The 27,751-nt window shown below is 43.6% G+C and overlaps 2 protein-coding genes across 6 annotated transcripts in view; one reads left to right on the top strand and one right to left on the bottom strand.

Moving 5' to 3' along the window:
* LOC143295389 (phospholipid-transporting ATPase ABCA1-like) overlaps positions 1 to 9,215 on the top strand; it is a 177,073-nt gene extending 167,858 nt beyond the window's left edge. For 3 of the 4 annotated variants that reach the window (XM_076607059.1, XM_076607061.1, XM_076607060.1), the window contains one exon: positions 527 to 1,495. In XM_076607059.1, coding sequence (XP_076463174.1) covers positions 527 to 606 — 80 coding nt within the window. In that variant the 3' untranslated portion in view covers positions 607 to 1,495. Of the gene's footprint in view, positions 1 to 526; positions 1,496 to 8,375 lie in introns of those variants that run through there. The other variant, XR_013057013.1, reaches the window with a different exon arrangement.
* A 1,114-nt stretch (positions 9,216 to 10,329) lies between these two features.
* LOC143295392 (pumilio homolog 3-like) overlaps positions 10,330 to 27,751 on the bottom strand; it is a 61,097-nt gene continuing 43,675 nt past the window's right edge. For both annotated transcript variants that reach the window (XM_076607063.1, XM_076607064.1), the window contains exons 14-17: positions 25,397 to 25,542; positions 24,690 to 24,875; positions 12,851 to 12,941; positions 10,330 to 11,933 (exon numbers count right to left, since the gene is read on the bottom strand). In XM_076607063.1, coding sequence (XP_076463178.1) covers positions 11,765 to 11,933; positions 12,851 to 12,941; positions 24,690 to 24,875; positions 25,397 to 25,542 — 592 coding nt within the window. In that variant the 3' untranslated portion in view covers positions 10,330 to 11,764. The remainder of the gene's footprint in view (positions 11,934 to 12,850; positions 12,942 to 24,689; positions 24,876 to 25,396; positions 25,543 to 27,751) is intronic.

Consider the following 27,751-nt stretch of genomic DNA (forward strand, 5'->3'; position numbering starts at 1 on the left):
GTTGATGTACCTTGTAACATGTAATCATCATCAACATGATCAGAATCACTACAGTTGATCAGCAAGATTACTTTCGTTTTCTTTCAAATTTTTGTAGTTGCTATTGTCGACGCTGTGTGGAAAATCAAACAAAGCACTAGCCACCTCTCCTGTACCATAGGTATGGACAGCCATGTTGACACACTCAACACCTTTTCGCTTTACAGCATGTGAAAAAAGAACGCATCAAAAATTGAGCCAAAAGCTGAGATATTGCTTCAAAATATGCAGCAAGGCAGTCGCTATTTGCAATGAAGTAAGCGTATGCAAATGAGTGACTGGACTGTTGTTGATAATGCAGTTACCCCTAAACTGTGGATATGTCTGCGATACAGTGTGTGTGTGTGTGTGTGTGCGTGCGCGCGCGCCCGCCCGCACGCACGCACACATTGATTTCTCACAAATCACTGCTGTAAATGACACTGATTTTTATGTTTGATGCTGACCTTTAGTCATGCACGTGTACTGTGATTTACTGTCCTTTCAGCTCAAGTTGTCATCAATGAGTACCCCATTGTGATGAGTGGCAGTTCACACCAAGACCAGTTCTGTCTGCAGACACTGTGAACAACACTTCTGTTACTTTCCCTCTGCCGTCTACACATGGGACTGATTACTTCATGTGTGTAGCACCAGGGGCTTCAGAGCAGTCACTGGTAAAGGGACTTAGCTGTTTCCCCAGTTTGGCATCTACTGGCGTGTAGATCACAAGATGTATCTCTTTCAGATGAATTCTGCCAAACAGTAACTGTTTCTCTTAATAGATCTGAACATTGCCTCAGCGATTTGGCTTCCACTTTTTCTTTTCTTCCTCACAGATTTTCTTTCAGCTGACACTAACTATTTATTGAACTGTAAACTCCTAAGTACAGAAGTATTAATCTGGATGAATGACCTGTACCATGTGTCATTGTTCATGTTGCTGAGGTAGAATAACTGATTGAAATGTAAATTTCATGAATACACTGAAGTGAAAAGACTTAAATCATTATCTCCCAGTTCTGTCAAGAACATGTGTGTTTGATGGTGTGATGTGATAATATATGTTTCATTATTGAAATGTTGTATATGAATGTGTATGTGTGTTATTTCACTTTGTGTTTTGCTGGATATATTTTCATGTTGAAAAATGTGTATGTGATATGTACATTTTTCCACTTGGTGCAAGTATACAATATGAGTTACTGAATAAAAAAAAAAATAGCATAATGATTGTTGACCGCATTGTGCATGGTGAAAGTAGGCTTTTAAGGCCTGACCTTTTGACTGGACTGTATGTATGACAGACATCTGTTCCTAGTACTGCCGGTTAGCTCCCCTGACTTTCCACACAGATGACCCGTTTGTATGGGTAAGAAGTAAAATTGCCAAAGGAAATTTTCTACCTAAAATTATGTTTAAGTAACATACCGTGACCTACTAGTGCAGGCTCTGGCAGGGGTCTGACATTCCTGTACTGTGCAAACTACTATCCGACTATGCGGAGAAAACGAAAGTAGCTACGGCTGATAACCTCCTGGAAGTAGGTAACCTCCCCTTTGCCCCCCTGACTGTCGCCCTCTTTTTACGGCAAATCGCCGCAACCAGCGCAGTGTGCAAGGAGAACAGAAAGCAGGGAGGAATGGGAGGGTCTTAAATGTGGGTCACGGTAAGTATGTTACTTAAACGTAATTTTAGGTAGAAAATTTATATTTAACCGTGACCCACTAGTGCAGAATGGCACGACAAGGTGGAGGGCTCATCTGTTCTATCGCCAGTGCGCTGCAATGGCCTGTTGTGTGACTACCGCAGAGGCAGTGCCTCTTGAGCCATCATCCTTAAAGCGATAGACGTCCCTCAAGTAGAATTCAATGAAGGTAGAGTGTACTGTGTCACCTAAGGATATTGGTGCGGGCAAAGAAGACTGAGGTCCGCAGCTGTATTGTGGGAGAGGTCTGTGGACCACAGCTGTGCTGATAAATGTAGCGCAAAGAAAATCGGGTCAGTGTGTTGAATCCACACTTTATTGAGAGCCCTTCGAATCAAAGGAAGGGAAGGAAACGCGTACCCTATAGGGTTGTCTCACTTGAGCGCGGTTGAGCGTCAATGCAAGGAGGTGCACATGTGGTTTGATCTGATGATTCCACATTGGTTGTGGGCCAGTAGTGGAAGTGATACATGTGTTTGTGGCACGAGACAGAGGTAGCCCACCATGTTTGGCTTGCCTTTGGCATGACAGCCAGATCTGTACAGCTCCTCCATGTGAGCTGACAGGCGACAGGCGCTCCCCCCACCACTTTATTTTCGCTGCCAAGAAACAGCATTGGCATGTTGCCTATGCATAGAATGGCAGACATTTGACAACAAGAGACTTGAGGTCCCTGGTGTCTCTGGGACAAGGCTGTGTAGGTAGTGTACCATCACGAAGGGGCATATGGAAGGCTTGGTGGCTTCTCTACCTCAGTGTGGCATGTTGGAGAAACCTGCAGAAAGTTGTCGGCAGTCAATGGCTGGGTTGGATCAGGCTGTGGGAGTGCACTTCATGTGCCCGCAGGTCAGTGAGTCTCATTTTGTGGTGGAATTCCTAATGGAAGAGGGTTTCCATGGGGAAAATTTTCGCTGAAGGTTCTTTAGTGAGAAAGGGGACCAGATGCATGACAGGCCTCTGGCTGTGTGTGGTGCGCACTAAGTCTGGGATGGAGCAGGGCAGGGAGAAAAGTGTTGTACTGGCCATTTACATCAAAGCACTGATCTGACATACGTTTTCAGTATGGCCAACAGCAAAGTGAGAGCTGTATTACCAGTGGTTTCTTAATTGCAAAGCGAAATCGTTTGCAGTTTAGTCTTTCATGAAGGACTATGTCTCTCACACTAGAAGTCAAATTGCACTGGGACTTAGTGCTGTAGCCTTGGGGGCTAACTAGCCTTTGGGATCCGTCCCAATGGTGAGTCCTAAGGCCCTCTTGATCGAGGGAGTGGGGATGTAACTTGGGCAAAACACTCTCTACTATAAATTGTATAAGTCCAGCCCGAATAGTCGGGACAGCAGTTGCCTCCTCTGCTGTTCTGATGGTCATTGTCGTACACGAATGATTATCATATACTGGTCCTAGTAGGACACCAATCAGCATGGGTAAATCAGGAAACAGCTGCTGTGTGCCTGAGGGATGAAGGTGCCCACCATGCAGGTTATGTTGAAATGTAAGGAAGCCGGAAGGAGTTGACGGGGTCTTGTGGTGCAACCGTGTGTCTGAAAGACAACAAAGTCATCCTCTGACAGGCCCTTGACTGAAGGCTGGGGCTGCATGATGGGATAGCCTGTCTAGGCTAGAAACCCCTGGAAGTGTCTCACTGGAAAGACAGTGCTTGAGAAGGAATGCCCATCTGTAACCACAGCAGTGGTTGTGTGTTGAGGCTGAAAGGATTGGGCAGGGAAGACCAAGTGCAGAAAGTGCTTTCGAACGCCAGTTGTTTGAGACGTCGATGCTGGATCTCTGTTCAAGCAAGGTGACGGGGCGAACTAATGTGCTTGAATGCGGCATCTGCCATGCTGGTATGAGTGGGCAGAAAGGTACACCCCTGTGGCTAATGAACGGTTCGTTGTGCTTTATGAGACGCATCCGTCCTCGACAATATGCCTTTCTCTCGAGTATAGAGGAAAACAATTATTACCCAGGCCTTCTGCTACTAGTGAGGAGTGGAAGAGATGGACTTAGGGTGATTGTCTCCTGCCCAGTGGGCAGTTTTTGGGCCTGCTAAAACTTGGAAGGCAAAGATAGACACCCCTTTATGGGAGGGCTGGCTAGGATGTTGGGCCCGTGTGGAGTTGTAGGCAAGGGGGGGAAGAAGGGCAATGACAAGAGATTGAGTCACAAGAAATAAGCGGCTGTATAAGCATATGTGTAGCGTGCATAGATATACCCAAGTAAATGGATAAGTGTGCATAATCAGTAATGGAAAGGAATCTGTGTATGCACCTATATATAAGGGATGTGCCAGTATGTAGATGCAGAGAGTTCTGGGCATTGTGAACAGAATGACGCAAATGCAAGTGTGCCTATATTGCTATGTAGGGAATCTCAATGAATAGATGTCAGTGAATAGAGATAGAAATATAATTGTACATGTTAATATGAAAATCGTATGAACCTATCCCATAAGCGCACACACGTGTATACCGAGGGATAAGTATACATCTATAAGTGTAAATAGAAATGTGTATAAATGTAGCAAGATATATATATATATATATTTTTTTTTTTTGGGGGGGGGGGGGGGTCGTTGTTGTTATTGATTTTGATAATAAATAAAAAAGAATAGAAAGGGAAATATTGTGATTTATTTCCTGTTATTGTGTATAACAAGAAGAGAATGGTAATAGGATTGGTTGCCTGCAGAGGACTGTGTGCAAGTGTGGGGGGGATGAAGAACTCAAAAGTTCAGTGGCACATAGCCTGAGAAACAGCAAGAAAGGTGCAGTTGCTGTGCAAAGTTGTGTAAAGTCCATGAATGGGCAGCAGGACCCAATGAGAAACCGAAAAAACATCATTGGTGGACAGCATGGGGGGCAGGAGTGACGTGCTGTGTAGGCAGAAGGGAAGTAACTACAGCATCAACCGCCTAGGTTACAAATGCGGAGTTGCCTCCCTTGGCGCCGATAATCGGTGAAAAGGATGGTGTCTCTAGAGCACATATCCCCTGGTGTGACGTTTCCTCGCTGTAGAGGGAGGAGTGTCATGCTGCGTGTGAGAGTCCGTGGTTCGATGCCACTGTAACCGACACAGGCGAAGACAGCCGCAAGGGGAATAAATATACTGTCCCTTAGTGCCCTGGGCGTCCCTACCTGAATCGGTCGCCATCGGACGCGAGATGGTCGGGGCGTGTGGCATGATGGCGCCGTAATCCAGTGTTATGGACGAAGGGGTGGCAAGTCTTGTCAGCTTGCTGTTGGATGTGCATACCCCTGTAGCTGAACGGAGGTCTAATCTCGCGAATAGCTCCTGCGAGAAGACCGACTTTCAGCTGTTGTGTGTTGACAGATAAAAGGATAGACAAGATTGGCCTGAGCACTGCCGAGTGGCAGGATTGAGTTATTAAGAGGCACTCCGACGTGGTAACAGCAGAGTTTAGCGATGGGGCAGAAGAAACCAGCACTGCTGAAGTTCAATGGGCCGTACACGTACCTGCAGAGTGGTGCATAATTGCTGCAGCAAGTTAGCAATGTGTTGCTGGTTGTTTGGTTGAGCAGCTTGCTGAGACGCCATTAGTGGATGGGAAACAGCAGCAACCGGCGGTGTGGCAGATGGGGTCATCACCGCATAGCTTGGTTGGACCATGCACGCACCCGCACTGTAGGCGAGGAGCAGTGCCGGTGGAAGGGAAATAACTGCGCCAGTCATTGGCAAGGGTGCCGAAGCAGGGGTTGCCTCCCTTGGACAAGGGGGAGGGTGCACGCTTATGGGTGAGCGTGTCCCCTAGTGGTCCACCTTCCTCCCTACGTATGGGGAGGGCATCCCTACGTGCCTCTGTCACCATTGGATCTGAGACAGTTGAGGCATGCTGCGTGGGGGGTCGTGTGATCCGATGTCACGGCCGCCACCACGGACGCATCGCACATAGAGCCCAGTCTAGCGTTTGGATCCAAAGCAAGCATATGGTGGTGTTTCCCCGAAAGGGATTGTGGTACCTTCCATTGGTGCAACTGTGGGTATGGGTAAAGAGATAGAGGAGGACGACTCATGCACTGCCGACTGGTAGGGCCGAGAAAATGCGGATCGCATCGAGTGCGTTTGCGGATCGATAAAAATGGCATAAAAGGCAGCACTGACCTGAGTGTGGGGCAACAAACCTCTAGAAGTCACCAGAGGAGGTGTAGGAGGTGGTGGAGGTCTGGAGTTGACCGGAGGAAGTGGAGGAGGCGGCGGGTTGGCGTTGTTGAGAGGCCAGGAGGGCCCAGAGTGTCAGCGAATTGATTGCGATCGTGCCTTAATTTTAGCACGATCGCCCAATCGAGCTAAAAAATTATGTGACCTGGTTAGAGACATGATTTGACAAAAAACAAGAACGCCAGAGAATCGACAGACAGACAGAAAATATGAAAAACCTAGCCGTATGAAGAGCACAGGAACGGGAGTCATGATGGCTGCCAGAAAAAGAGGGTGATAGTCAGGGGGGCAAAGGGGAGGTTACCTACTTCCGGGAGGTTATCAGCCGTAGCTACTTTCGTTTTCTCTGCATAGGCGGATAGTAGTTTGCACAGGACAGGAATGTCAGACCCCTGCCAGAGTCTGCACTAGTGGGTCACGGTTAAGTATGTGTAATTAAAAAAAGAAATGTTAATGAACTGAAAACTTCAAAAATGATCAGTAAGATAACAAGTTAGTAACAAGTTAGTTGGGGACAAAATATAAAACTTCCTTCTTATGCTATCATACAGTGAGATGATGAAAGTACCCATATTTTTTGTTCGGAATACTAATTCTGTCTGCCTTGTGATTGAGATGAAACTGGATCAGACGCCATTGTTGTTCACATGAATCAATCACCACAAAAATAACTCTCCTGCTCGCAAAGACCACAACACACACTGCATTTATTGCTTGCAGTTGAGAGTGGAAAGGTCAGTTAAGATATTCATGGCTCATAATGTCATTATAGAAATTAAGTGCCACTCCAAAAATTCAAAACTGTCTAAGGCCCAGATCAGGGCCTATGTCTGAAATGTGGGACAGTGGGACCCCGATAGGGGCCTTTCATTGGAAGTAAGTTCAGCAGTTGTGAGTAGTGTATACAGCTCAGTCTAAACTGAAAGTGATGGGAAAATCTCAGTATTATATTTTCAGTTTTGTCTGTCAGGTTAAGAATTTTGTGGATTTGTTCCCCATACCTTTTGTTAAATTTTTTTTTTTTTATATCATTAAGCAAACTGATGGAAAGCACCAGGCAAAACTGGCTTGAAAGGAATTATTTTATTATACACACTGAGTACAGTTTACCATGTTTGTTTATTGTTTTGGTATTGAACTGTCTTCAGTCTAGATTTTCATTCACGCTGAACACAGAATTGTACAAATGCAGCTTTATTTAGGTCTACAAATGATATATGTCATGATAACGTCATTCCAACCCATGAGAATTTGAGACAGAGTAAAGGGATATTATTATTTGTGGTTTATACTGTTTGCAGATTTTGTCAGTGAGAAGTCAAATGAACAAAGACCATTTATTATACCAAGTCCCGAGATTAATGAAGCCAGTTATTTTGTAAATTGTTTACTATCTCTTGTGCATCTTAACAGCTTAGTGCATTTTCTAATTCCCTTGGTACATTTTATGTGTCATTACTTGAGTTTTTGTTACGTCTGTCACATCTTAGTTTTTTAATGAACCGTCTTTTTAACAGATGAATTCAAGGATATATACAGTGTGGTGCAAGATTTTAAAGGTCTAGTTCTGGGTCAAATGGTAATGTAAGTCACCTTGTGTATAAACAAATTTGTTTCATTCACAGCATGTGCCAGTATTTCTTTATTGTGTATGTTTTCACAATGTAAACACAGTGAAATGACCAAAGTCTGTATGTATATACCGGTCAGTGGTATGGTCACCAGTCTGTGTGTACATGCAGTGACCTAAGATCAGTAAATGATTTCGTCATGTTCCCAAATGAATTGTGCTTCATGGATATTAAATATTTGCACAATGGTCCGACAGCTGAAAAAATGTATATATGTGTACATATGCACACAGTGGCTTTCCATGGCCAACAAATCTGACTTGTCAGTTCTCTTACCAGAGTAAGTTGATGATCCTCTTAATCAACTATGATGAATCACCTTTAGGTGATGTTGCTTGTAACGTTTTGCATATGCAGATCAAATTGAAACAGTCCCAATTCAACAGACTAGGGATACTTATCTTTACTCTCCCACAAATCTCTTTGTGTAGCTCCAGGTGAGTCTCTCTGCATTGCCCGAGGATCAAGTCTGCATTTTGCAATTGGTTGGCTGCTTTTGCCAGAATCAAATCTCAGGGGTTTTTTTCCTGCATATGGACATTCTTGGTGCTCATTATTTTCCACATTTCATTTGCTGCTTGAGGATAGAATGTAACAGGTTTATGTGGTGTCGACAAAGGTTTCGATTGCTGTGTTTGCAGGGTCCATTTGGGTCATGGAAAACCTGGAAAGTCATGGAATTTGAAAAAATTATTTTCCAGGCCTGGAAAGTCGTGGAATTCTGGTCAGTCATGGATTTTCAAATAAAGCCTTCAACAAAAAAAAAAGAAAAAAAAAAAGTTTTTTTTTGTGTCTCCGTGCCAGAGTCATCACGCCAGAAAACTTGCCGGATCTGTTCCAGGCACTTGAAGAGGAGTGGCATGCCATCCCACAAGTAATCACCCATCTCATCAGATCCTGCCGGTGCTGAGCAGTCATTGCTGCCCAGGGCAGTCACACCCCCTACTGATTCTGACTGGCTCACTGGACAGTTACTGTCCAATTACCGCACCTTTGAAACTGAATAGAATGTCAAAAGAACCTTCATGGCGTAACAAAACCTTCATGGTGTAACAAGTTTCCTGTTGGGAAAAAAAAGAAGAAAAAAAAAGGATCAGTAGTTCAGGGTAATGGGTTGTGTTTCTTTTTTGAACAGTTTATATTGTACTTTTGTGCTTTGCTGTTTTAATTTTTACCCCCATTGAAGGATGGATTTTAAATGTCCATTTAAATACAGAACAAGATTTTCTTGATCCACTTTAATAACAGATATAGTAATTACCAATTTAATTCCAGGAGAAAAACCATGATTTTGGTAATGCAGACCAAAGATCTTAATTTTTAGATATGTCTGTATAAACCACTTCATACTGAGGAAATTAAAAGTTGTCCATTTTCACTCACGTGTGTTACACTGTTTTGTATTTTTGCCCTTATGTATTACACTGTTTTGTTGAATAAAGAGTACTGGGTGTTGTTTCACTAAATATATTTTATTAATATGGACAAATGTGAGATGTGTTTCTGCTTAGTCTCAAAATGAAAAACAAATCACTTGTGAAGTGTCTCATTTGCATCTGTGTGCCAGTCCTTCAGCATGGGTGTTGTTTCATGGCTGAATCCCAAATCAGATACTGGACTGTTCAGCTAACAATATTCTTGTCCCATATTCATAATCTGAGTGTCTTTTAAGAGCACCCCCATGCATCAATTCGTAAGCTCCAAAGATCCAGAACAATGCCATGAGACTGATTCTGATATTGTCTAAAATGTGTACACACCTCTTCTGAAATCCTTGCATTGGCGTCCTGTTCAGTCCAGATTTAGCACAAGCTCTCTACAGTCAGCTTCTAATCAGCTGCAGATTATCTCAGATTCTTTGTCACTACACCCATTCCCAAAACTTCTGTTCTGATAATTATGTTCACTGTGTCCCAATCTATAACAAAATCCTTTAGTCACCATCAGAATATACCCTTCAATATAACATTAGAGACTCTACTTCTGTAGCCCTTTTCTTCTCTGAAGACCCCTCTTTTTCAGTCAAACAATACTGATATCATTGCCCGCCAGTGACCCATCTATTTCAATTAAACAATACCGATATTTTTTTGTGCAACAGTTCCAGACTGCTTTTCATTAGTGCTATGAACATTTTGTTAATGTTTTTTGTGTCGAGTGTATGCATACATGAGCAATTACGTGTGTGTGTGTGTGTTTTGTGGGGTTTTTGTTGTTGTTTTTTTGCAGTAAAAATGTTTTCTCTCATCAACAACATTCCAGCTTTAAGCATTTCTCCTGTTCACTTGGACATGATGGCTGAGAACTCCCCCCCTCCTCCCCTACACAAAAACAACTATGTTAGTGTGTGTGTGTGTGTAAGTGAGATGGCTGGCTGGTGTCATGACATTGGTTTGCAGGTCATGTGTGTGATTATTGATTTACTTTATGATTTCACCGTTTACATTTTCATGAGATTTGTAAATGTATGGAAAACCCTTGTTTCTCAGTTTGAGAAATAGCACTGAATAAGTGTTCATTATTATTATCATCAAAGAAACTCCATGCCAGAGACGCTTCTCACACATGTGTAATACCACTTTCAATGTAAATGTCTTTGAAAGATGGTGTGTGGTTTCACAGGTGGCAGGGCCACAGGTAACCCTAAATCATAGTGAAATATTCAGTAACAGAGCAACATCACATGCTGAAGTTTACATTCATTTCACAGTTCCAACACTAACATGGCTGCCCAAGAAACATAAACCAGTACAAAGATTATATGAGATTATATGGAAAACCTCAACTCGAAAGCATATATTTCTTTATTTTTATTTTCTAATAAGACTGCATCAATTTCACATTTTTATTCAAAATATGTCTCCTAGCAAGAAGAAAATGACGATCGTTTGTTGTTGAAACACTTCCTCAGAAAGCAAATGGCTGCTTAAAATGATACATTTGAAGCCTTTAAAAATCATTAATCTAAAAAATGACATCTTTCACATTCACATATCAGTACATGCTCCTAACTTACAAACCCACAGAAATTCACAGATGCAGGAAAATGTGCAAAGAAAAAGTACTTGTATGCCAAAACCATATGAAGCCAAAACCACTGGCTTACAAACATTCCCCCTGCTTACTTTGAAGTGCATTTGTACAATCAATTCTAAGGACCACTCAAACTGAGCAAAAACTGTTCATTCATCCATTCTCCATTCAAATGTTATTTACTTCACATACCCTACCTTTCATGATAAACACACTTGCTACATAAAATTAAAATAACAGGAAATTGGCCCTCTTGTCAAATGCACTTACCAACCTCTCTCATACAAACTCAAACACAAAGACACGCACACGCACACAGCCAGTGTCCCAGAATGTACCACTGACTAAGAAAGGCTTTATTGCCTGTTTGGGAAATAAAACCCAAACAAAAAAGTACAAACAGAAACTGCTTCAAAATCTCTAAAAATAGGTTCAATACAACTCAAAAGTCACAGTTTAGACCTAATTTTCCATGTTCATAATTTGCAGACTGCGGTAAAAAACAAACAAACAAGAAGTGACACAAAGAAATACCACTCTCAGCTCATGCCATGCAACATCAGAATAACTTTGGTGCAATCTTTTGAATTGCAGTTCAAATGAATCAGCTGAAATTTCAGAATTTCAAAATTACACAAGAAAAAACTTTACTGCAGTCAAAACATTAACAAACGTAAATAAATAAACGGAACACTTGCACATCACAGCATGGCCTTTTTTTAAAAAGAGATTTTCCAGCTGGCAGCCTCCTCTTGCTCATGGCCACAGCACGAAGTGATGTTTTGTCAAACTAAAATGTTACAACTGATAAAAGTAAGCAGAATGCCTGTCCCCCTCAATAAAGCTTAGTAACTAAAAGAAGGCCCTGTCACATATTTAAAATTTACCCCATTTCTACAGACAACTGTATCATTCCAACGAAACATGTTTACCAGGGCAGCTGCAGAGATTAGACCAGTCCAACACAAACAGCAGCATTTCCTAGCCTCCCCTCTAACACTGCCCATGACTTGGATGGAAGGGTTCACTCTGGACAATATCAAACATCACAATTTCCACAAAGTGTGGTGAACAACTGGCTCAGAGCCCAGATGTGTGGAAAGATTGTTAATCAGCCTTCAGGCACACAACACAGACCGCCTTCCATTGAAATTTTCAATTCAACCAACACCCACTGACGACACTCACAAAGCCTCCTCACAAACTGATTTCCACTGGCTTCTTGCCCTTCATCCCTTGCTCATCTTCCAGCTTCCTCAACAAGATCTCTGCTCCTTTGAATGTCATCTTCTTTAGATACTTCTTCAGTGGGGATAGCTGGGACAGCAGCATCTGGGTCACCTGGGCATTTTCCACTTCCAACAACCTGAAACAATGTGCCATCAAGTAACAGTTTTATTTGTAGTTCATAAAAGACTTGGCATGGAAACTGAGGTTTGTAAGTCATGCTGAAGCTTGTTTACAGATGACATAGCAAACGTTACTAATACCACCTCCTGCAACCCCCCCACCCCACCCCTCCCTCTGCCCAACCTCCACCTCTGAACCCCCCCTCCCCCAATTATGTACACATACTCACCTGTGACTACTGTGGTCATCTAAAAAGTAAGATACCTAAAGCCAGTTAGCTAAATCATTTTGTGCAATTCTTTTTTGTAATATAAAGCCATGGCTGGAAGTGTGCATGTCTCTGTTATGCTACCATGTGAAGTTAAAAACAAAGTGTAACATTTCACAAAGTATATTTTGTGGAATTCTCTCATTTTCGTGGGAAATTGAAATGAAAATTCCTTCCTGCCCCCTTCCTCCAAACCTTAGTGGCTGAAATATACTTACTACATGCTAAATGTTCTTACATGTCACAAAACTGCATGCTAGAACAGATGGACTGCTGAACAGGCCATTTTGTTGGTGGCAAATGCAGTTCTGAAATACTGCTTTGGATATGCCTTCTCAACCACTCGTTTTTTTCTCACAACTCAGCACATCTGATTTATTACTGGTTCCCCATCACTCCATGGCATTAAATCCATCCCCCCCGCCTCCCTCATGTGAAGACCAAAAAAATACTAGTGATAAAGGCTGTTAGGCTAAGTGTCTAACACAGTAAGCTTACTTAGTCCACTTAAATTTGGCAGAGAAGAGGGGAGGGAAGACATTTATTTTTGCAAAATAAATTGTCTAATGACAGCAGAATATGAACAACAGAACCTGTTCGCATTTGTAGAAAGTACCTGGCACTAATAAAACCAGTCCCAGACTCCTTTTTAGCCAGGTACTCACATGATCAACAAAAAGCATCCTCTGTTACTGGCCACCCAGGCTTTGTATGTGCTGGCATCAGCTGCATTCAACAATGCCACAGAAAAAAGACCTGCAAACAGAAAACGCTCCATTAACATAAATTCTGTTTTTCTATGACACTAGCAGACACTGCTTTCTACATCAGTTGAAATGAAAATCGTCCACGAACAGCGAGCTGTCCGATCCCTTCTGAACGGATTGAACGATGTCATTAATTTTGATGCTGAAAAGAGCCGGCGACAGGATACTCCCTTGCGGGACACCCAGCTCCTGCTCGTGAATGTCGGACAGGGTGTTGCCGCCTCTTACCTGGAATTGTCTGTCTTGTAAAAAATTGTGGATGAACTGAGGCAGGTGACCTCGGAAGCCGAGCTTGTGCGTCCGAGAGAATACCAAATTTCCACGTGGTATCGTAAGCTTTCTCCAAGTCAAAAAATATGGCCACCACATGTTGTTTGTTTACAAAGGCATTTCTTACAGTGGTTTCCAGACGAACCAGATGGTCAACGGTAGAGCGATGCTTGCGGAAACCGCACTGTTCTTTCGCCAGAAGGCCGTCGGTCTCTAGTTTCCACATCAGTCTACCGTTGACCATCTTCTCCATCAGTTTGCAGATGCAGCTGGTCAGTGCTATTGGGCGGTAGTTGGAGGGGTTCGAGGGGTCTTTTCCCGGTTTCGGCAGCGGGATTATGAGGGCTTTCCGCCAGGAGGGTGGAAAAAAACCTGTGACCCAGATGTGGTTATAAACTTTAAGCAGGGTGTCCAAACAGGTTTGGGGAAGATGCTTTAAGAGTTTATAATGGACCTCGTCCATTCCTGGACAGGAATCCGTATAGGTTTGAAGGGCAGATTTAAGTTCATTCATTGTGAAAGGAAGGTTGTAATTGTCTGTGTTGTCGGAAAAAAAGTTACATGGTGTTTTTTCTGACAGGTTTTTGGCTTTAAAAAACCGAGCAGATTTGTTAGCAGATCTCGAGTTCTGTTCAATTGTAGAGGCAAGCAAATTGGCAACTGCTTTCTTCTCTGTGACCAGAGCGTCTGAAAGTTTAAGATGATGAAAGGTTGGGCATATGTTTTTGCCCTTAATTCTTTTTAAAACCCTCCACACTTTCTTCTTGGGTGTGTTGGAGGTTAAGGAAGAGCTAAAATCTCTCCATGACTTTCTCTGGCTCTTTTTAAAAACATACCTGGCTTTCGCCCTCAGCTGTTGATGGGTTCAAACGCTATCGGTCTCTGGTCTCCGAAAGATGCGTCGCTGCGCTCTCTTCCGAGACTTACGGGCCTCCCGACATTCCGCGTTGAACCAGGGCGTTCTTGGCACCTGCGGCTTGGAGGTAGACGATGGGACTGCTGCTTTGGCGCAATCTAAAACGATCCGAGTCAGTGTCAGCAGGGTCCTTGCTTTTCAATACTGTTTCTTCCTGCAGCTCCGCTCTTATCTTCGTGGTAAAAAAAACTCCAGTCTGCTTTGTCATAGTTCAGGCGGTCAGGCAGAGAGTCACCTTCTCCATCTGTGGGGCGGAGGACGACAGGAAAGTGGTCACTCCCGTGCAGATCGTCGTGCACTTTCCACTCATAGTCCAGGACCAACGATGGATCGCAGACCGACAGATCTAAACACGAGACCTTTCCAGAGGACAGATGAAGGTAAGTGGGAGACTTGTCGTTAAGACAGCACAAGTCCATGTCGGAAAGAAGGTTTTCCAAAAGAAGACCTCGGGCTGATGTCACCTCGCTTCCCCAGAGTGGGGAGTGTCCACTGAAGTCGCCCAACAGTAAAAACGGATGTGGGAGATGGTCGACCAGGTTCATGAGGTCCTGCCTCAGAACACGGACGGAAGGAGGAAGGTAGAGAGAGCAGACAGTGATGGTTTTCTCAAGTGTGACTCTGACTGCCACCGCCTGTAAAGGGGTGCTTAAAAGAACTGTACTGTATAAAAGGGACTTGCGAATAAAAAGAGCGACACCTCCCGTCAATCCCTCTTGCTTCGGTTGAGCGGGCTTAAAAACGGAGTCAAAACCAGAGAGAGATAAAACCTTGCCATTTCTTTGCAGAGTCTCCTGCAGCGCCAGCACTGAAGGTTTCAAAGCACGACAAAGCAGCTGGAGTTCCTGGAAATTGGCGTAGAACCCCTGGATGTTCCAGTGGATCACTGCTATTAAGAAGGTTAAAAAAACATAAAGCAGCAGCCTATTCCATCGCTACCCCCTGCTCCTCTGCTTGCGGTGGCTCAAGGTCGGCCAGGATGGAGTATTTATTTTTAGAAATTAATTTTTCTGATTCCGACCACGTCGGAATATCCACCACCTCGGCCCTTCCCGATCCCGCCGAGGCCGCAACCCACCCCTCCTTGAGTTTTGGAGGTACGGGGGGTTTCCGGCCACTTCCGCCAGCCCGAGGGCCAGGCAGACGAGAGGCGGGGCGAGGGGGGCCAGGGGGTGGGGTGGGGCGGGAGGTGGACAACGTGCCTCCGCCTGAGGTTTTCCACTCCCGCCCAGCAGCCCCTGAGGACTGCCGCACAGGATGGGAAGGGGTGGACACGGCGCCTCCACCCAAGGCCAACGGTTCCAACGAGGTGGGTAAGTCGTCTGTCTGTGTCCCTGTGGACGTCATCTGGACCGCGACGTCCACCGTCCTGGGTCTGACGACAGAGGCGTAAGACGCCTTAGGTGACGCGGCCTCCACCTGTTTCCTTGCCTCAAAGAAGGATATCTTCTTTTCTGTCTTGACCTTCTGGATTTGTTTTTCTTTTTTCCAGGCGGGGCAGTCTTTCGATGAGGACGGGTGGCCACCTCCGCAGTTTGCACACCGGGCTGGACTGACGCAATCGCCCTGGTGCGCTGCCTTCGAACAGGTGCCACACGCCTCTTCCTCCTTGCATCGGTCTCTCACGTGTCCAAATTTCTGACATTTAAAACATCTTAGAGGGGACGGCACGTACAGGCTTACAGTTACACTAACCTTCAGGTATCCGACTCGAATGTCCTTGGGGACATCCGGGCAGCAGAAGGTGAGGAAGAAAGTGTTGGTCGGGACTCTGTCCGACCCCTTCCTCACCGTCACCCTGTACACGTTGGTCACTCCCTGAGAGGACAGCTCGCTCTTGATCTCAGCTTCAGACACACCTTTTGAACTCCGGGCATCTGATAACCCCCTTTGAGCAGTTGAGACCTTTGTGAGGGGAAACCTTCACCGCCCTATCCACAAAAGTGGTCACCTTGAGAAGAAGCTGTGTCTGCCTTTTTGACTCTGTCTGCACTAAAAATGCTCCGCTCCTCAGCCTCTTGATGGATTTCAGCGATCCTGCCAGACACTGAAAGCCCTTCTGGATAGCGAAGGGGATGAGAGCCGACAAGGGCTTGTCGTCATCAGCGCCCTCCATCACAAGCCACGATGGCCAAAATCCAGAGGTCTCAACGACCTCCGAATCTGAGTCTGAGTCGTCTGTTCCTTGTCGTCGTCTTTTTCCAAATGTAGGGGTGTGTAATTGTTTGGAATTCATGTTGAAAAAATTATAAATTCATCCCTCCCTTACCCACCCACCATGGGGTCCAACTTAGGGGCCAGGGTCAAGGGAACACCAGCTTGACCCCTTCCAGGTTTTGGGAGGGATATACAACCAACAGCCTAGCTCCAACGTGATCCCCCCCGATCATGCCCAGCTCCCGGGGACAGAGAACCGAGCACTACGGGGGTTACCTTCGTTAGCCTCTAAACTGCCAGTCTTGACCCAGCCCCACGAAGGGGTAGCCGATTGACACACACGGGCCAATGTGTGCCGCCTGTCTTAGGAGAGGTCCGAGCCAAAGGCATGTGTTGAGAGCAGCGTGCTCTCTCAATCCCCAGGATCTCATTCCCCTCCATCACAGGTCGTGCCGCACGGCAAACACGGCGGGCCTAAAGAAGGCCGCAGAGAAAAAAAGAATGTGGAAAAGAAGGCTTGATGGGGAGCTGAGGACAGAAAAGAGGCAGTAAAAAGAAGAACAGAGAATAGCGAAAGGGACAGTGGGTCACGTTTAGTTTGGGCCTCACTCACGACCTGTTCGGCATGGGAAGCCCTATCAGGGGCACCAGTACAAAAACCACCACTTATTCAACCCTAACAGCTACGATGGCTATGTAGGCTGTCAAGACCTGGGACCAGAGCAGCAAAACCCCAAGAAGCACTGATGCCCCCGCCGACATAGCTCGCTCGATCACTGGCCACTAAGCCTCCCAACCATGACAAGGTAGTGACCCTCCCGGGAGAGGGTCAAGAGAACACCAGCCTGACCCCCTCCAGGTTTCGGGAGGTCTACATCAGTTATTATGCTCCCAAAACATGTCAGTCAACTTTCAGCAGTGTTCTGTCTTCTGTCCTTTTTGTGGCCCCTACACAGCATGTAACACCATATACATACTGCCGGCCAACAGTGTGTGGCTGTCCCTGGACATGAATCCTACTTAGCACTGTGGAATGGATGGAATGGAAAGTTGAGCCAGACTTCGCACCCCTGTAAATGACAAGCTGCTCCATTCACTGTGGTGTTTCAGCCTACTCCTGCAACAGGTGTGCTGTCACTATGGTGCAGTGTGCTGCATATCATGTAACCACCCCCATGCCACACACAAGCCTGGCTATGACTGCTGTCATTCAACCAACAAAAATGCCTCCTACACAATCAGCTTTTGGGTAAAAATCTGCTGTGTGACTTTGCATAAAATCATACAGGAATACACTTAGACAAAAACAATAAATTCTTTCAAAACAATACCCCAAAAATATTGTTTTTCATGCATGTGTCTGCATGTCACTGAATCCTGACTGAATGACACAGGAAACCAATGATAAGCACCTGGAGGCAGCTGCTCTACCCAGAGTCCAATAATATTAGTGAAACAACTGGCTTGTGTGCAAGGAAATTCCTTTCTAAGTTTTTGTGTGTGCATGATTAAGTAATATTTTGTATGTATAATGCCACTGTATGAAGTCTACCGAGTTATGATGGGGGAAAAGGACCGAAAATTATTTTTTGAAATTGTGTTTTTGTCCGCTTGTTACTTTTGGCACCAAAGGATGACCATACAAGCAGTGTGTACACATGCCTGTAAGGTGGTGTGACGTGGCTTTGTTACTCACTTACACGGGTTGTAGGTCACTGAAAAGGAAGATAATCAATGTGTATGATGGCCATTTCTGTCAGAAGAAAGAACATTTGTGCATAAGAAATCTCTCTCTCTCTCCCCCTCTCTCTGTGCGTACGTGCGTCTCTCTCTCGCTGTGTGGATGTATGAGTGTGTGAGACAGCTGTTGAGTTTCAGTTTCTCAAGGTGTCACAGCATTTGGACAAAAAGAGCAAGTGAAAGAAAATAATTCTTAGAATACTTGCCAGTGTCAGATGACCCTTTAAAAAAAAAAATTAAAATTTTTTTTTATACTGAATTAACTCAAAACAATATGCCCTCTTTCCTGTTGTGGTCTTCTGTTCTCTCAGGCCTCTTTCCTTACCCCTGCCTCTGATAAACATCCTTTTTTTTCTCCCACCCCCCTCCTCCCCCCACTCTCCCCCCAGTTTCTTTTAACTCTTTCGTTCCTATTTTTCTATGAACCATTACTCCCCCTTTTTCCGAGATCAGTACCATACGTATATTCCCTTCATTCCTGGATTTAGAGAAGAGAAAGAAAGTATGAAGCAGGGTACTTATTTTGGAGGCTTACGGCAACGCGGCTCATTACAGTACACTAAGATTGTTACTGTTGTGTACAGAACTGATGTGAGAAGTTGTCTGAGATCCTGTTGACACTATAGGGTGACATTTCTGGTGACACTCAGGTGTAAAACAGGTGAATGATTTGAACTTTGTCTCAAAGAGAATATATGCCTTTCACTACACTAGCAGTCACTGAGCCAGAATCAGATCATTATCTACACAATTCTTGAACAAAAACTATTCAGAAACGATACTGTCTAAAAATATCCATGTCTGTGTCATAATCATTATGTAATATGCCACACAAAGGTGACGTGTGTGATATACCTCGAAGCAGTCATGCCAGTTACTGCACAAATATACACCACAATTTTCATACTTGTTACTTTTTGAACTTTTCATCACCCGCCATCTGTGCTTCTGTAGCAACAGCTAATTGCACTCTCTCCTCGTCATTCATTTGAAACAGATCGAAATCATTATCTGTTAGAGCGTTGTAAAACTCATGATCAGAAAACTGGTCAGAATCCAAACTTTCTACACATTCCATTTTTCTGTGTTTGTGTGTCTACACAGCACGTCAGCAAGAATTTAGCGGCACCCACTTTCCCATGGCCTAGGGAGGGGGAGAGGGGTGTCTGGCATCCATTCCACTCCTAAACACTGTCCCACTAGTGACCCGGTCAAGGATAGATGATGTGCGCTGATGACGCGACTCACGGGAAGTTCAAAGCACTTACGCGAGAACCGATTTTCCGGGCTGCAGGAAGGAAAGGGGGAATTCTCTGCTGCATGGTTTTTTGGCCTGCAGGAATGAAGGGTAAAAATCCTGTAAACCGAAAAACCGTGCTGCAGGGATGAAAGAGTTAAGCTCCTCTGAGACAAGTTTAGCCACTTCATACTCAAAAAAAAGAGAAAAAACTTTTCACATTCTCCACAACCTGGACAATCACAATAGAATAAAAGCCAACAAAATAATAAAGGGCACAAAAAAAAAAAGAATGGTGAAACAGTATTTAACCCTTTCCTTCTGATAACGGTAGGAGCCGGCACTGCTTGCGCGTGCGCAGCGCCTCGATGCGTCCGGCGCCGGCAGCGTGTGTGTGGTACTTTTCCATCATGTGCTGACGCCGTGACTATGTTCAACAGGCACTAAAAGTTGGTAGAAAGTTCCCTACTATAGTCCAATAATCTGGCATCGCTATTTTTGCGTGTGTTTTTTTTTGCGTGTGGAGAGTTGTGAATGAAACTGACCGGTTTTCACAATGGCGTCGTCTGCATGCACCAGTGAGTTCGAGGATTATTCAGCAGAGGAATTAGGTCTTATATTAGAAGAAGTGTCGAAATATGATGCGAATGAAGAGTGTGAAGAATTAGAAGAAGATTCTGATGTGCATTTAGGTTCCGATCAAGGAGAAGAAAGTGGTGAAAGTGATCCCGAGGACAATGTGCCACTCGCCGCTCTGCAAACCATGTGGCGACCGGCTACTCAGCCTACCAACGTGGCCACATTCCAGCAGCCGACAGGCCCTGCACATTCACTGCCAAGCACTGCCACCCCTCTGGATTATTTCTTTTTGTTTATACCCATCACATTTTTTCAAGTTGCAGCAGAAGAGACTAACAGATATGCCCGTCAAAAACAAGCAGCCCGGGGCACACCTGACCCCCTATGGTTCGAAACAACACTTGACGAAATGCGGGCCTATCTCTCTGTGCTGATCATGATGGGGATCAATCGTCTGCCACGTTTGTGGTGCTACTGGTCAACCAACCCACGCTTCAGGAATAACTGGATCAGCAGTGTCATGCCCAAAACACGGTTTTTCAAAATCAACCAGTACTTTCATCTGCGCGACACATCTAACACACCTGCACGTGATCACCCGACTATGACCCCTTGTACAAGGTGAGAAATTTCATCAACATGATTCTTCCTTTGTTCCGGACCAACTACCATCCAGGTCGTGAACTAAGTATTGATGAGGCAATGATCGGGTACAAGGGTCGGATATTTTTCAAGCAGTACATGCCAGCCAAGCCAACCAAATGGGGCATCAAGGTGTGGAAGATGTGTGACGCCAGGACAGGGTACTGCGTTGCATTTGATATTTACACCGACCGTGCAAGTCGCAGAGACACCACCATCAGTCTTGGGCATGAAGTCGTTCACATGTTGGCATCACCTTTCTACCATCAAAACAGGCACCTGTATTTTGATTGTTTTTTCACCAGTGTCTCCTTGATGACACACCTGGCCCGAAATGGGACATATGCCTGTGCCACTGTCAACGTCAACCACAGGGGGTTACCAGAGGAGGTCAAGACTGCCAAATTGAAAGAGAAGGAAAAATTGCTGCAGATGCAGAAGGGCTCGCTGATGGCCACAGTCTACAAAGACAACCGTCAGATCTACCTTCTCAGCACCAACCAGTCACCAGGTATGATGACAGTGGAGGACAAAGTGACGCCGACAGTCATCGCCAGCTACAAGTACATGGGTGGCGTTGACAAGTCAGACCAGTATCGCGCCTACTACCCTGTTGGTCATCAGAACAAGAAATGGTGGCGCTACATTTTCCATTCTCTGGTCAACTTGTGCATTGTCCAGGCCTACCTCACCTGGGAAGTGTCACCTCATGCCCCAGTGAACAAGACCTATGACCACTTCATGTTTCGCGCTGACACTGCAGAACAACTTCGCGCAGGATTCACCTCCAGGAAGCGCAAAGCAGGGCGCAGCAAAGCAGTGCCAGATGCCCCCATTGCCTTGGCCAGCATCGACCATCACAAGTTAGAAAAGATCAAAGGGAGACATAGGGTCTGTCGGCAGTGCATCAAAGACGGTCGCAGGACAGCAAAGGGACGAGGGGTAGAAACATAGTACATGTGTTCTTTCTGCCAGGTACCTCTCTGCTTCCACAGGAATGACTGTTTCTGTGATTACCATGGACAGAATGTACCTCAACATTAGGACAAGCTAGCTTGTTTTTGTTTATGTGTGTGTGTGTGTGTGCTTACCTGTAGTTTTGGTGACTCTGTGACACTTAGCAGACACTCTACTCACTATCCTTACTGTACAGTAACACATTGTGTGCATATATAAACAGATCTGTACAAAGTGCTTAGAACAATGACATAAGAGCAACATGGAACTGTGCTTGAAATTATCTCCAGTAACTCTTCAGTTGTGACAACTGACACTAGTTGTGTGACATTCTTTGGATTACCTGTGGGGACTGTACTGGCAGACAGGAGACAGATCATCTCAGGTAGGCCACAGCTTTATTTCACAACACTAACATGCATGTGCATGGAATAACTGCATGTTGGTGTGCTGTATTAGAATTGTCACCATCGCATGTGACATATTTGGTGACATTTTGGTGACAGAGACACGACCTTTCACATCTAGACACACAGAATCTTGCTCACATGACAGAACAAAGCCTCATGACCATTCCTGCCGAATTTCATGACTCTAGAGGTTTATTCTTGGTTGTGGTGAAGCGTGAACTATACATACCCATTCTGAGGCTAAACTCACCAAAAGAATCCGAAATCTAGGGGAGTTTGGCCTCAGAGAATCTGAATACAAGAGGGTTAATGTTTTTTTGTACATTTTTTTTATTTTATAGAATACTTTCAAGCTGTCAGAAACAGTAGTCTGGCCAAGAACCAAAATTCATACTGCAGACGCCAAACATATGCACAAACAACTATTTATCTCAGGCTGTAGTTTACACACAGGACAAACCTGTACATTTTGCTGTTATCCACACATCCAACATTCACTGTTTCTGCAGAAGTGCATGAAGACAACAGCAGCTTTTAGGACTGACATTCTGTTTTACAGCTGCACTTGAAGCTCTTCAGGCGCAACTGTAATGTCTGTCAGAACAGGAAACATGTCGTCAGAAATATCCCTATCCCCAAGCTGTTGGATTCATATGGATGGAATTCTCCTCACGTGTAATCATCCATTCTTGCACCTGGTAACAGGTGCCGAGGGAATGGAACTTTGTTGCTAATCATGTTGGTGGTTGCTTGGCTACACGGTTGCAGTTTTCTGGTTAAATTTCAATTGTTGCAGTGTCTTCAAGCTATCATGTCCTACACCACACAGACCAACCAGGGCTTTTTCTCCCGTTTCAGTTATTTTGGTCTTTGCTGTCTGCACAGGAGAACACTTCAGGACTCTTCTGGAAGATGACTGAACCATGGCGTTGTGTGAGTCGAAGGGATTTGCCAGTTTGCATAAAAAGCAAATCTTGGCAAACATGGACTCACAGTAGTCAGGAATGTTTTCCACTGGTGTTTTTTCTATCAGGCAAAAAGCATCACCAGCTGCTTAAAATGCTTCAGAGCCTTTTTTTCTTAATGTGCCTGTTAAAGGTTTGATTAAGCGCTTTTTGTTTGCAGAGCTGTCAAGAAACTGTTGCTTTGTATCACAAACTATCATGTCGCTGTTCAAGCTGCAGTTCATGTTGACCCAACTCTCTTGTTTCAGACTGGTCAAAATTGCAGAGGCTAGTCCACATATGATGGCATCAGCTTTCAACTTTAAACTGAGCAGTATCCCAACATCCATTTCTGACATGTCAGGTTTAGCAAGGCAAGCAAACAATGCAGTGCTGGCACAGCACATCTGGTCCACAACCAAGCAGTCCGATTCTATGCTTCCAGAAAATGTATACCAAGTCATAGATGGTGGTTCTTTACTCCATCATTTGACTTGGCCTCGAGGATCCACATATAATGAACTGGTTCAGATACACATCAATGTTTGGCTGTACAGCAGAGGAACTGCTGTCTTTGATAGGTACAGCAATGGGCCAATCAAAGATGTGACTCACCTTCGAAGAACAAGTTGTTGCAGGGAAGGAAATAAAGCAACTGTTTCTTGCGAGCTCTGCATACAAAGAGTGTTTCATCAGACTTTTAGCAGGTACCCTGTGAGAAAACGGCTTTGAAACAGTACAAGCAGCTGATGCTGCTTGCTGCCTTATAGTAAAAACGGCATTGGAAAAGGCAGGAACAATGCAGACTGTAGTGGTTGGTGAAGACACAGACCTATTTGTTCTCCTCCTCTACCATGTTAACCCAGAACATCAGAATGTGTTTTTCCCAACATCCAGGAAAAGTGCCAAAGTGTGGAACATCAAAGTTGTACAAGATGTTCTGGTAGTCCATGTTTGCCCAAATATGCTTTTTGTGCATGCCAACCAGCAGCCTCTTCACAATTGGCAAGTTTCTTCCGCTCAGAAAACTTCTAGACTCAGTCATCTTCCAGGAGAGTGCTGAAGTGTTTTCCTGTGCAAACAGCAGCAAAACTGAAATCACTGAAGTGGGAGAAAAAAGCCCTTGTCGTTCTGTATTGTGGTGAGGCAGGAAAGAGGGCATATTATTTTGAAATAAATATTAACAGATCATCTGACACTGTCAAATATTCCAAGAATTATTTTTTTCATTTGCTCTTTTTGGCCAAATGCTGTGATGCCTTCTTGAGAACTGTAACTTAATAGCTGTCACACACACTCATACAGAGAGAGAGAGAGAGAGAGAGACAGAGACAGAGAGAGAGAGAGATTTCTTATGCACAAATGTTCTTTCTTCTGACAGAATTGACAACCATACACACTGAATCTCTTCCTTTTCAGTGACCTACAACCAGCGCAAGTGAGTATCAACAAAACCATGTCACACTGCCTGACAGGCATGTGTGTACACTACTTGTATGGTCGTCCCTTCATGACGGAAGTAGTGAGCGGACAAAACCACAATTTTTTCAAATTAATTTTCAGTCTTTTTCCCCCATTATGAATTGGTAGACTTTATACAGTGGTATTTATACATGCAAAAAGCTTGGAAAGGAATTAGTTTGACTACCAGGTAGGCAGCCCGTTGTTCAAATGACTCAGTGTTTGTAAAGGGCTTTCAGTCTAGTCTTTCAATGAAGATATGTGCTGTTTAAGAATCAATAATAATAATTAATTCCTAAACATTCTGTTTTATGCTAACCATTTTAAACCCAGGGAAAATGAAAAACAAACCTAACCCATGCCTTCCTTACTGTGTGTGTATGTGTGTGCAAAGTACCTAATCCTCCAGACAGCATCCTCTTACCATTTTTCCCCTGGTGCATCAGTTCCCGGTCAGAGGCCAGAATCTTTTTCAGTGCAATGTGACCAGCAGGATCTTCCACCAGGCTGAGTAGTCTGTCCTGACTGCTGCTGCTCTCCCCTGAACGTGCAGGGTCAGAGGTTGCCACGACCATGCTTGCCAGGGCCTCCACTGCTGCCGAGGTGTCACCTGTTGTCAATTGCATTGTGGATATGAGATGGGTATTCTGATATGATGAAGACAGATAATAGCTGGAAAAAAAACTGTACACACACACACAAACATGCCTGTCAACATTCCAGTTCTTACAAAGGTAACATAAATCAAGAATGTGCAGTATGATATGTTGCAGATCTCTAGCACACAAGTAAATAGTTACATCCAGTACTTGAGATCACATTCCATTCTGCATGAAGATGTCATCTCTTATAAACTCCATACATCTTGCATATACATCTATTTCAATATGGCCACAAGACGAATAACTTCTACCTCTTTACTCGAGTCAGGGAAGATACACCACTGTCACCACACAGTTCTTTCCAAAGAACTGATGCAGCTGATATGTATATTGTGTGCATTTCATCAGGGTCACAGATAAATCTTACAAAACAAGTTTAGTTTTTTTAGATCAACAATCCTTTTGAGCAACTCTACAAGAAAACCAGTATTTCTACTACCGCCCTGTATAGGACTGAGTGCAGACATACCTGAGGCATGGGAAAGGATGAGGGGTACAATGAGGGAGGTGTGACTGTTGCTGAGTAGTTCTCCAGCATTCTCAGTCAGGTAGGACAGCAATGCCTCTGACACGTATTTCTTCAGTTCCTCTGCTCTCACTGTAGCGTCCTTCTTGCTGGAAAAAGGCAGCAATGCAAAGGTGAAGGGTCAGCATGTTAAAAAGAATAACGATTTTTTTCTAAAACAGTAAAGAAGCAAGAAAACATGGAGTCAACAAGCTAATTTATGTTTTCAGTGTAATACCCCCAATTCCCTTGGATGTTTCTTTTTGTCATTAACTCTCTTGTCATCCCTGTTACACAACAGAGCGAGAAACAATAAATGCTCTGTTCCGTGAAGTTGAACATGATAAATAGGACAAGAGAGGCAAGGCCTTCAAGACTCACTTGTGATACACTTAAAAAAAAAAAAAAAAAATCTAATCGTTAAAATGTGTTCTGTATTTGTTATTATAAAGCTTCGGGTTAAAAGAAAAAGAAAAAAAAGTCCCAACAGCAGATTCGAACCCCGCATGTTCGGATAAAAACAAACTGTCTTACCCATTACACTATCGTGGCTCCTTAACTGACGTTCAAAAATATAATATTTAAACATGCTTTTTTAAAGGGCGATAAATGAATTGCGGTATTCGCAGTGAGAACGCTGTTTAAATCATATTATTCTGGTGTATCTTGGGTATTCAAAAAAATCTTTAAGGGCAATTAAAAATTCTTTTTAAGTCCACGGTAAAGGAGACGTGCATGGCTATCGCTGCAATCACACTGCAACATTTAGCCGTTTTCTCTGGATCTAGAAAGATGTACAAGTTTAGTTACACCCGGTTGACATGGTCGATTCAATTTCACTTTTATGTTCATTCTAGTTTTATAGTTTTAAAGTTGACATGAAAATTGAGTATTTTGTTAAACTAATAACATGTAGAGCTAAGTACAAGTACTTCTAAATGTCGTATGAAGTGAAAAGGACTCCATTTTGAGAAAAGTCAAGACTGGAAATTTTTACGTTTCATCAATTCAAGGGTATTAACTCTCATGGTTTATTATTTTTAACTGTGAATTCCTACTGATTCTGTGGATATTTTTATGGCAGTTTGGGGCATAATTCAGTAAGTGATGAGGCGTTCACAAATCTTTCTCTGAATAAATATTTAACGGTCTCCTTCTCCAACTTTCCATCACATGTTATCGTGTATTGTCGATTGAATATAGGATTGAACTGGCATGTCAACTTGAAACAAAATGACGTCATTCGTGTTCGCGAAGAATATGAGCACGCGCTTTGAATATGTTTAAATATGTGTACGCAACTGATTTTTGCCCAAGACCTTCAGGGCTCAGCCAATAAATATATAAAGTCCACTCGTCGTACTGATTATAGTATTTTCCGAAAAAGACCACTTGGGCGAATGAACATAGTGAAAGCCCTGTACACTGAGAGTAAAACACACAAGCTTTTTATGTATTGAATATAATTTCAAAATATAATGTTTAAGATGAGAAAAATCAGTTTAAAGCAAATTAAGCCCCCTAGCATTAATTACAGATTAATTTCCCTTTTTTACTATCTGCACCAAAACGTTTGCAAAATAAATATAACTTCCATGCTTAGCAAAAGAAGTTCCTGTTTGAACAAAAAATGCTAAAAATGACTGCTCTTGTTGCTGTGTCAGAATATCAGATCAAAGTGCCAAGTTTAGAGAATCAAAAAAATATAAATATAACAGTAAATTGAGTTTGCATATAATTTGGCTTCTTTTTTTTAATTTTTTGTGCCCATTCCAGAGCTACAATATTGTTTTAAACAAGATGACTGGAAAGAACTGAAATTTTCCTATTTTTATGCCAAATTTGGTGTCAACTGACAAAGTATTTGCAGAGAAAATGGCAATGTTAAAGTTTACCACGGACACACAGACAACTGAACACTGGGTTAAAACATACTCAATCTGTTTACACAAGTGAGTCAAAAATCAGCAAAAAATGAACACACACACACCAAAGAAAGAAACTAAACTGGACTGCAATTCAAAATATTAACTCTACTACTTTAATAATCCTTTCTAATCTTTTTCTTGGCCTTTTCTTGCTATCCTTCTGTACTCTATCCTTTATTTCAATAACTGAAAGTGATACATACTGAATAACCCTTGCAATGTCCCAATAACAGTTAACAACAACAACAAAAAACCACACCAAAAAACAAAAACAAAAAACCCCAGCTGAACTCAGTTCACCCAACTCATCAATCTGGAAAGAAAGTTTCCTTCTCTCTCTCTTTTTTCTTTATTCTTATTTTTTATAAATGTAACAAACAAACAAACAAAA

The sequence above is a fragment of the Babylonia areolata genome, chromosome 20 (assembly GCF_041734735.1).
Source record: "Babylonia areolata isolate BAREFJ2019XMU chromosome 20, ASM4173473v1, whole genome shotgun sequence".
NCBI classification, from domain to species: domain Eukaryota; kingdom Metazoa; phylum Mollusca; class Gastropoda; order Neogastropoda; family Buccinidae; genus Babylonia; species Babylonia areolata.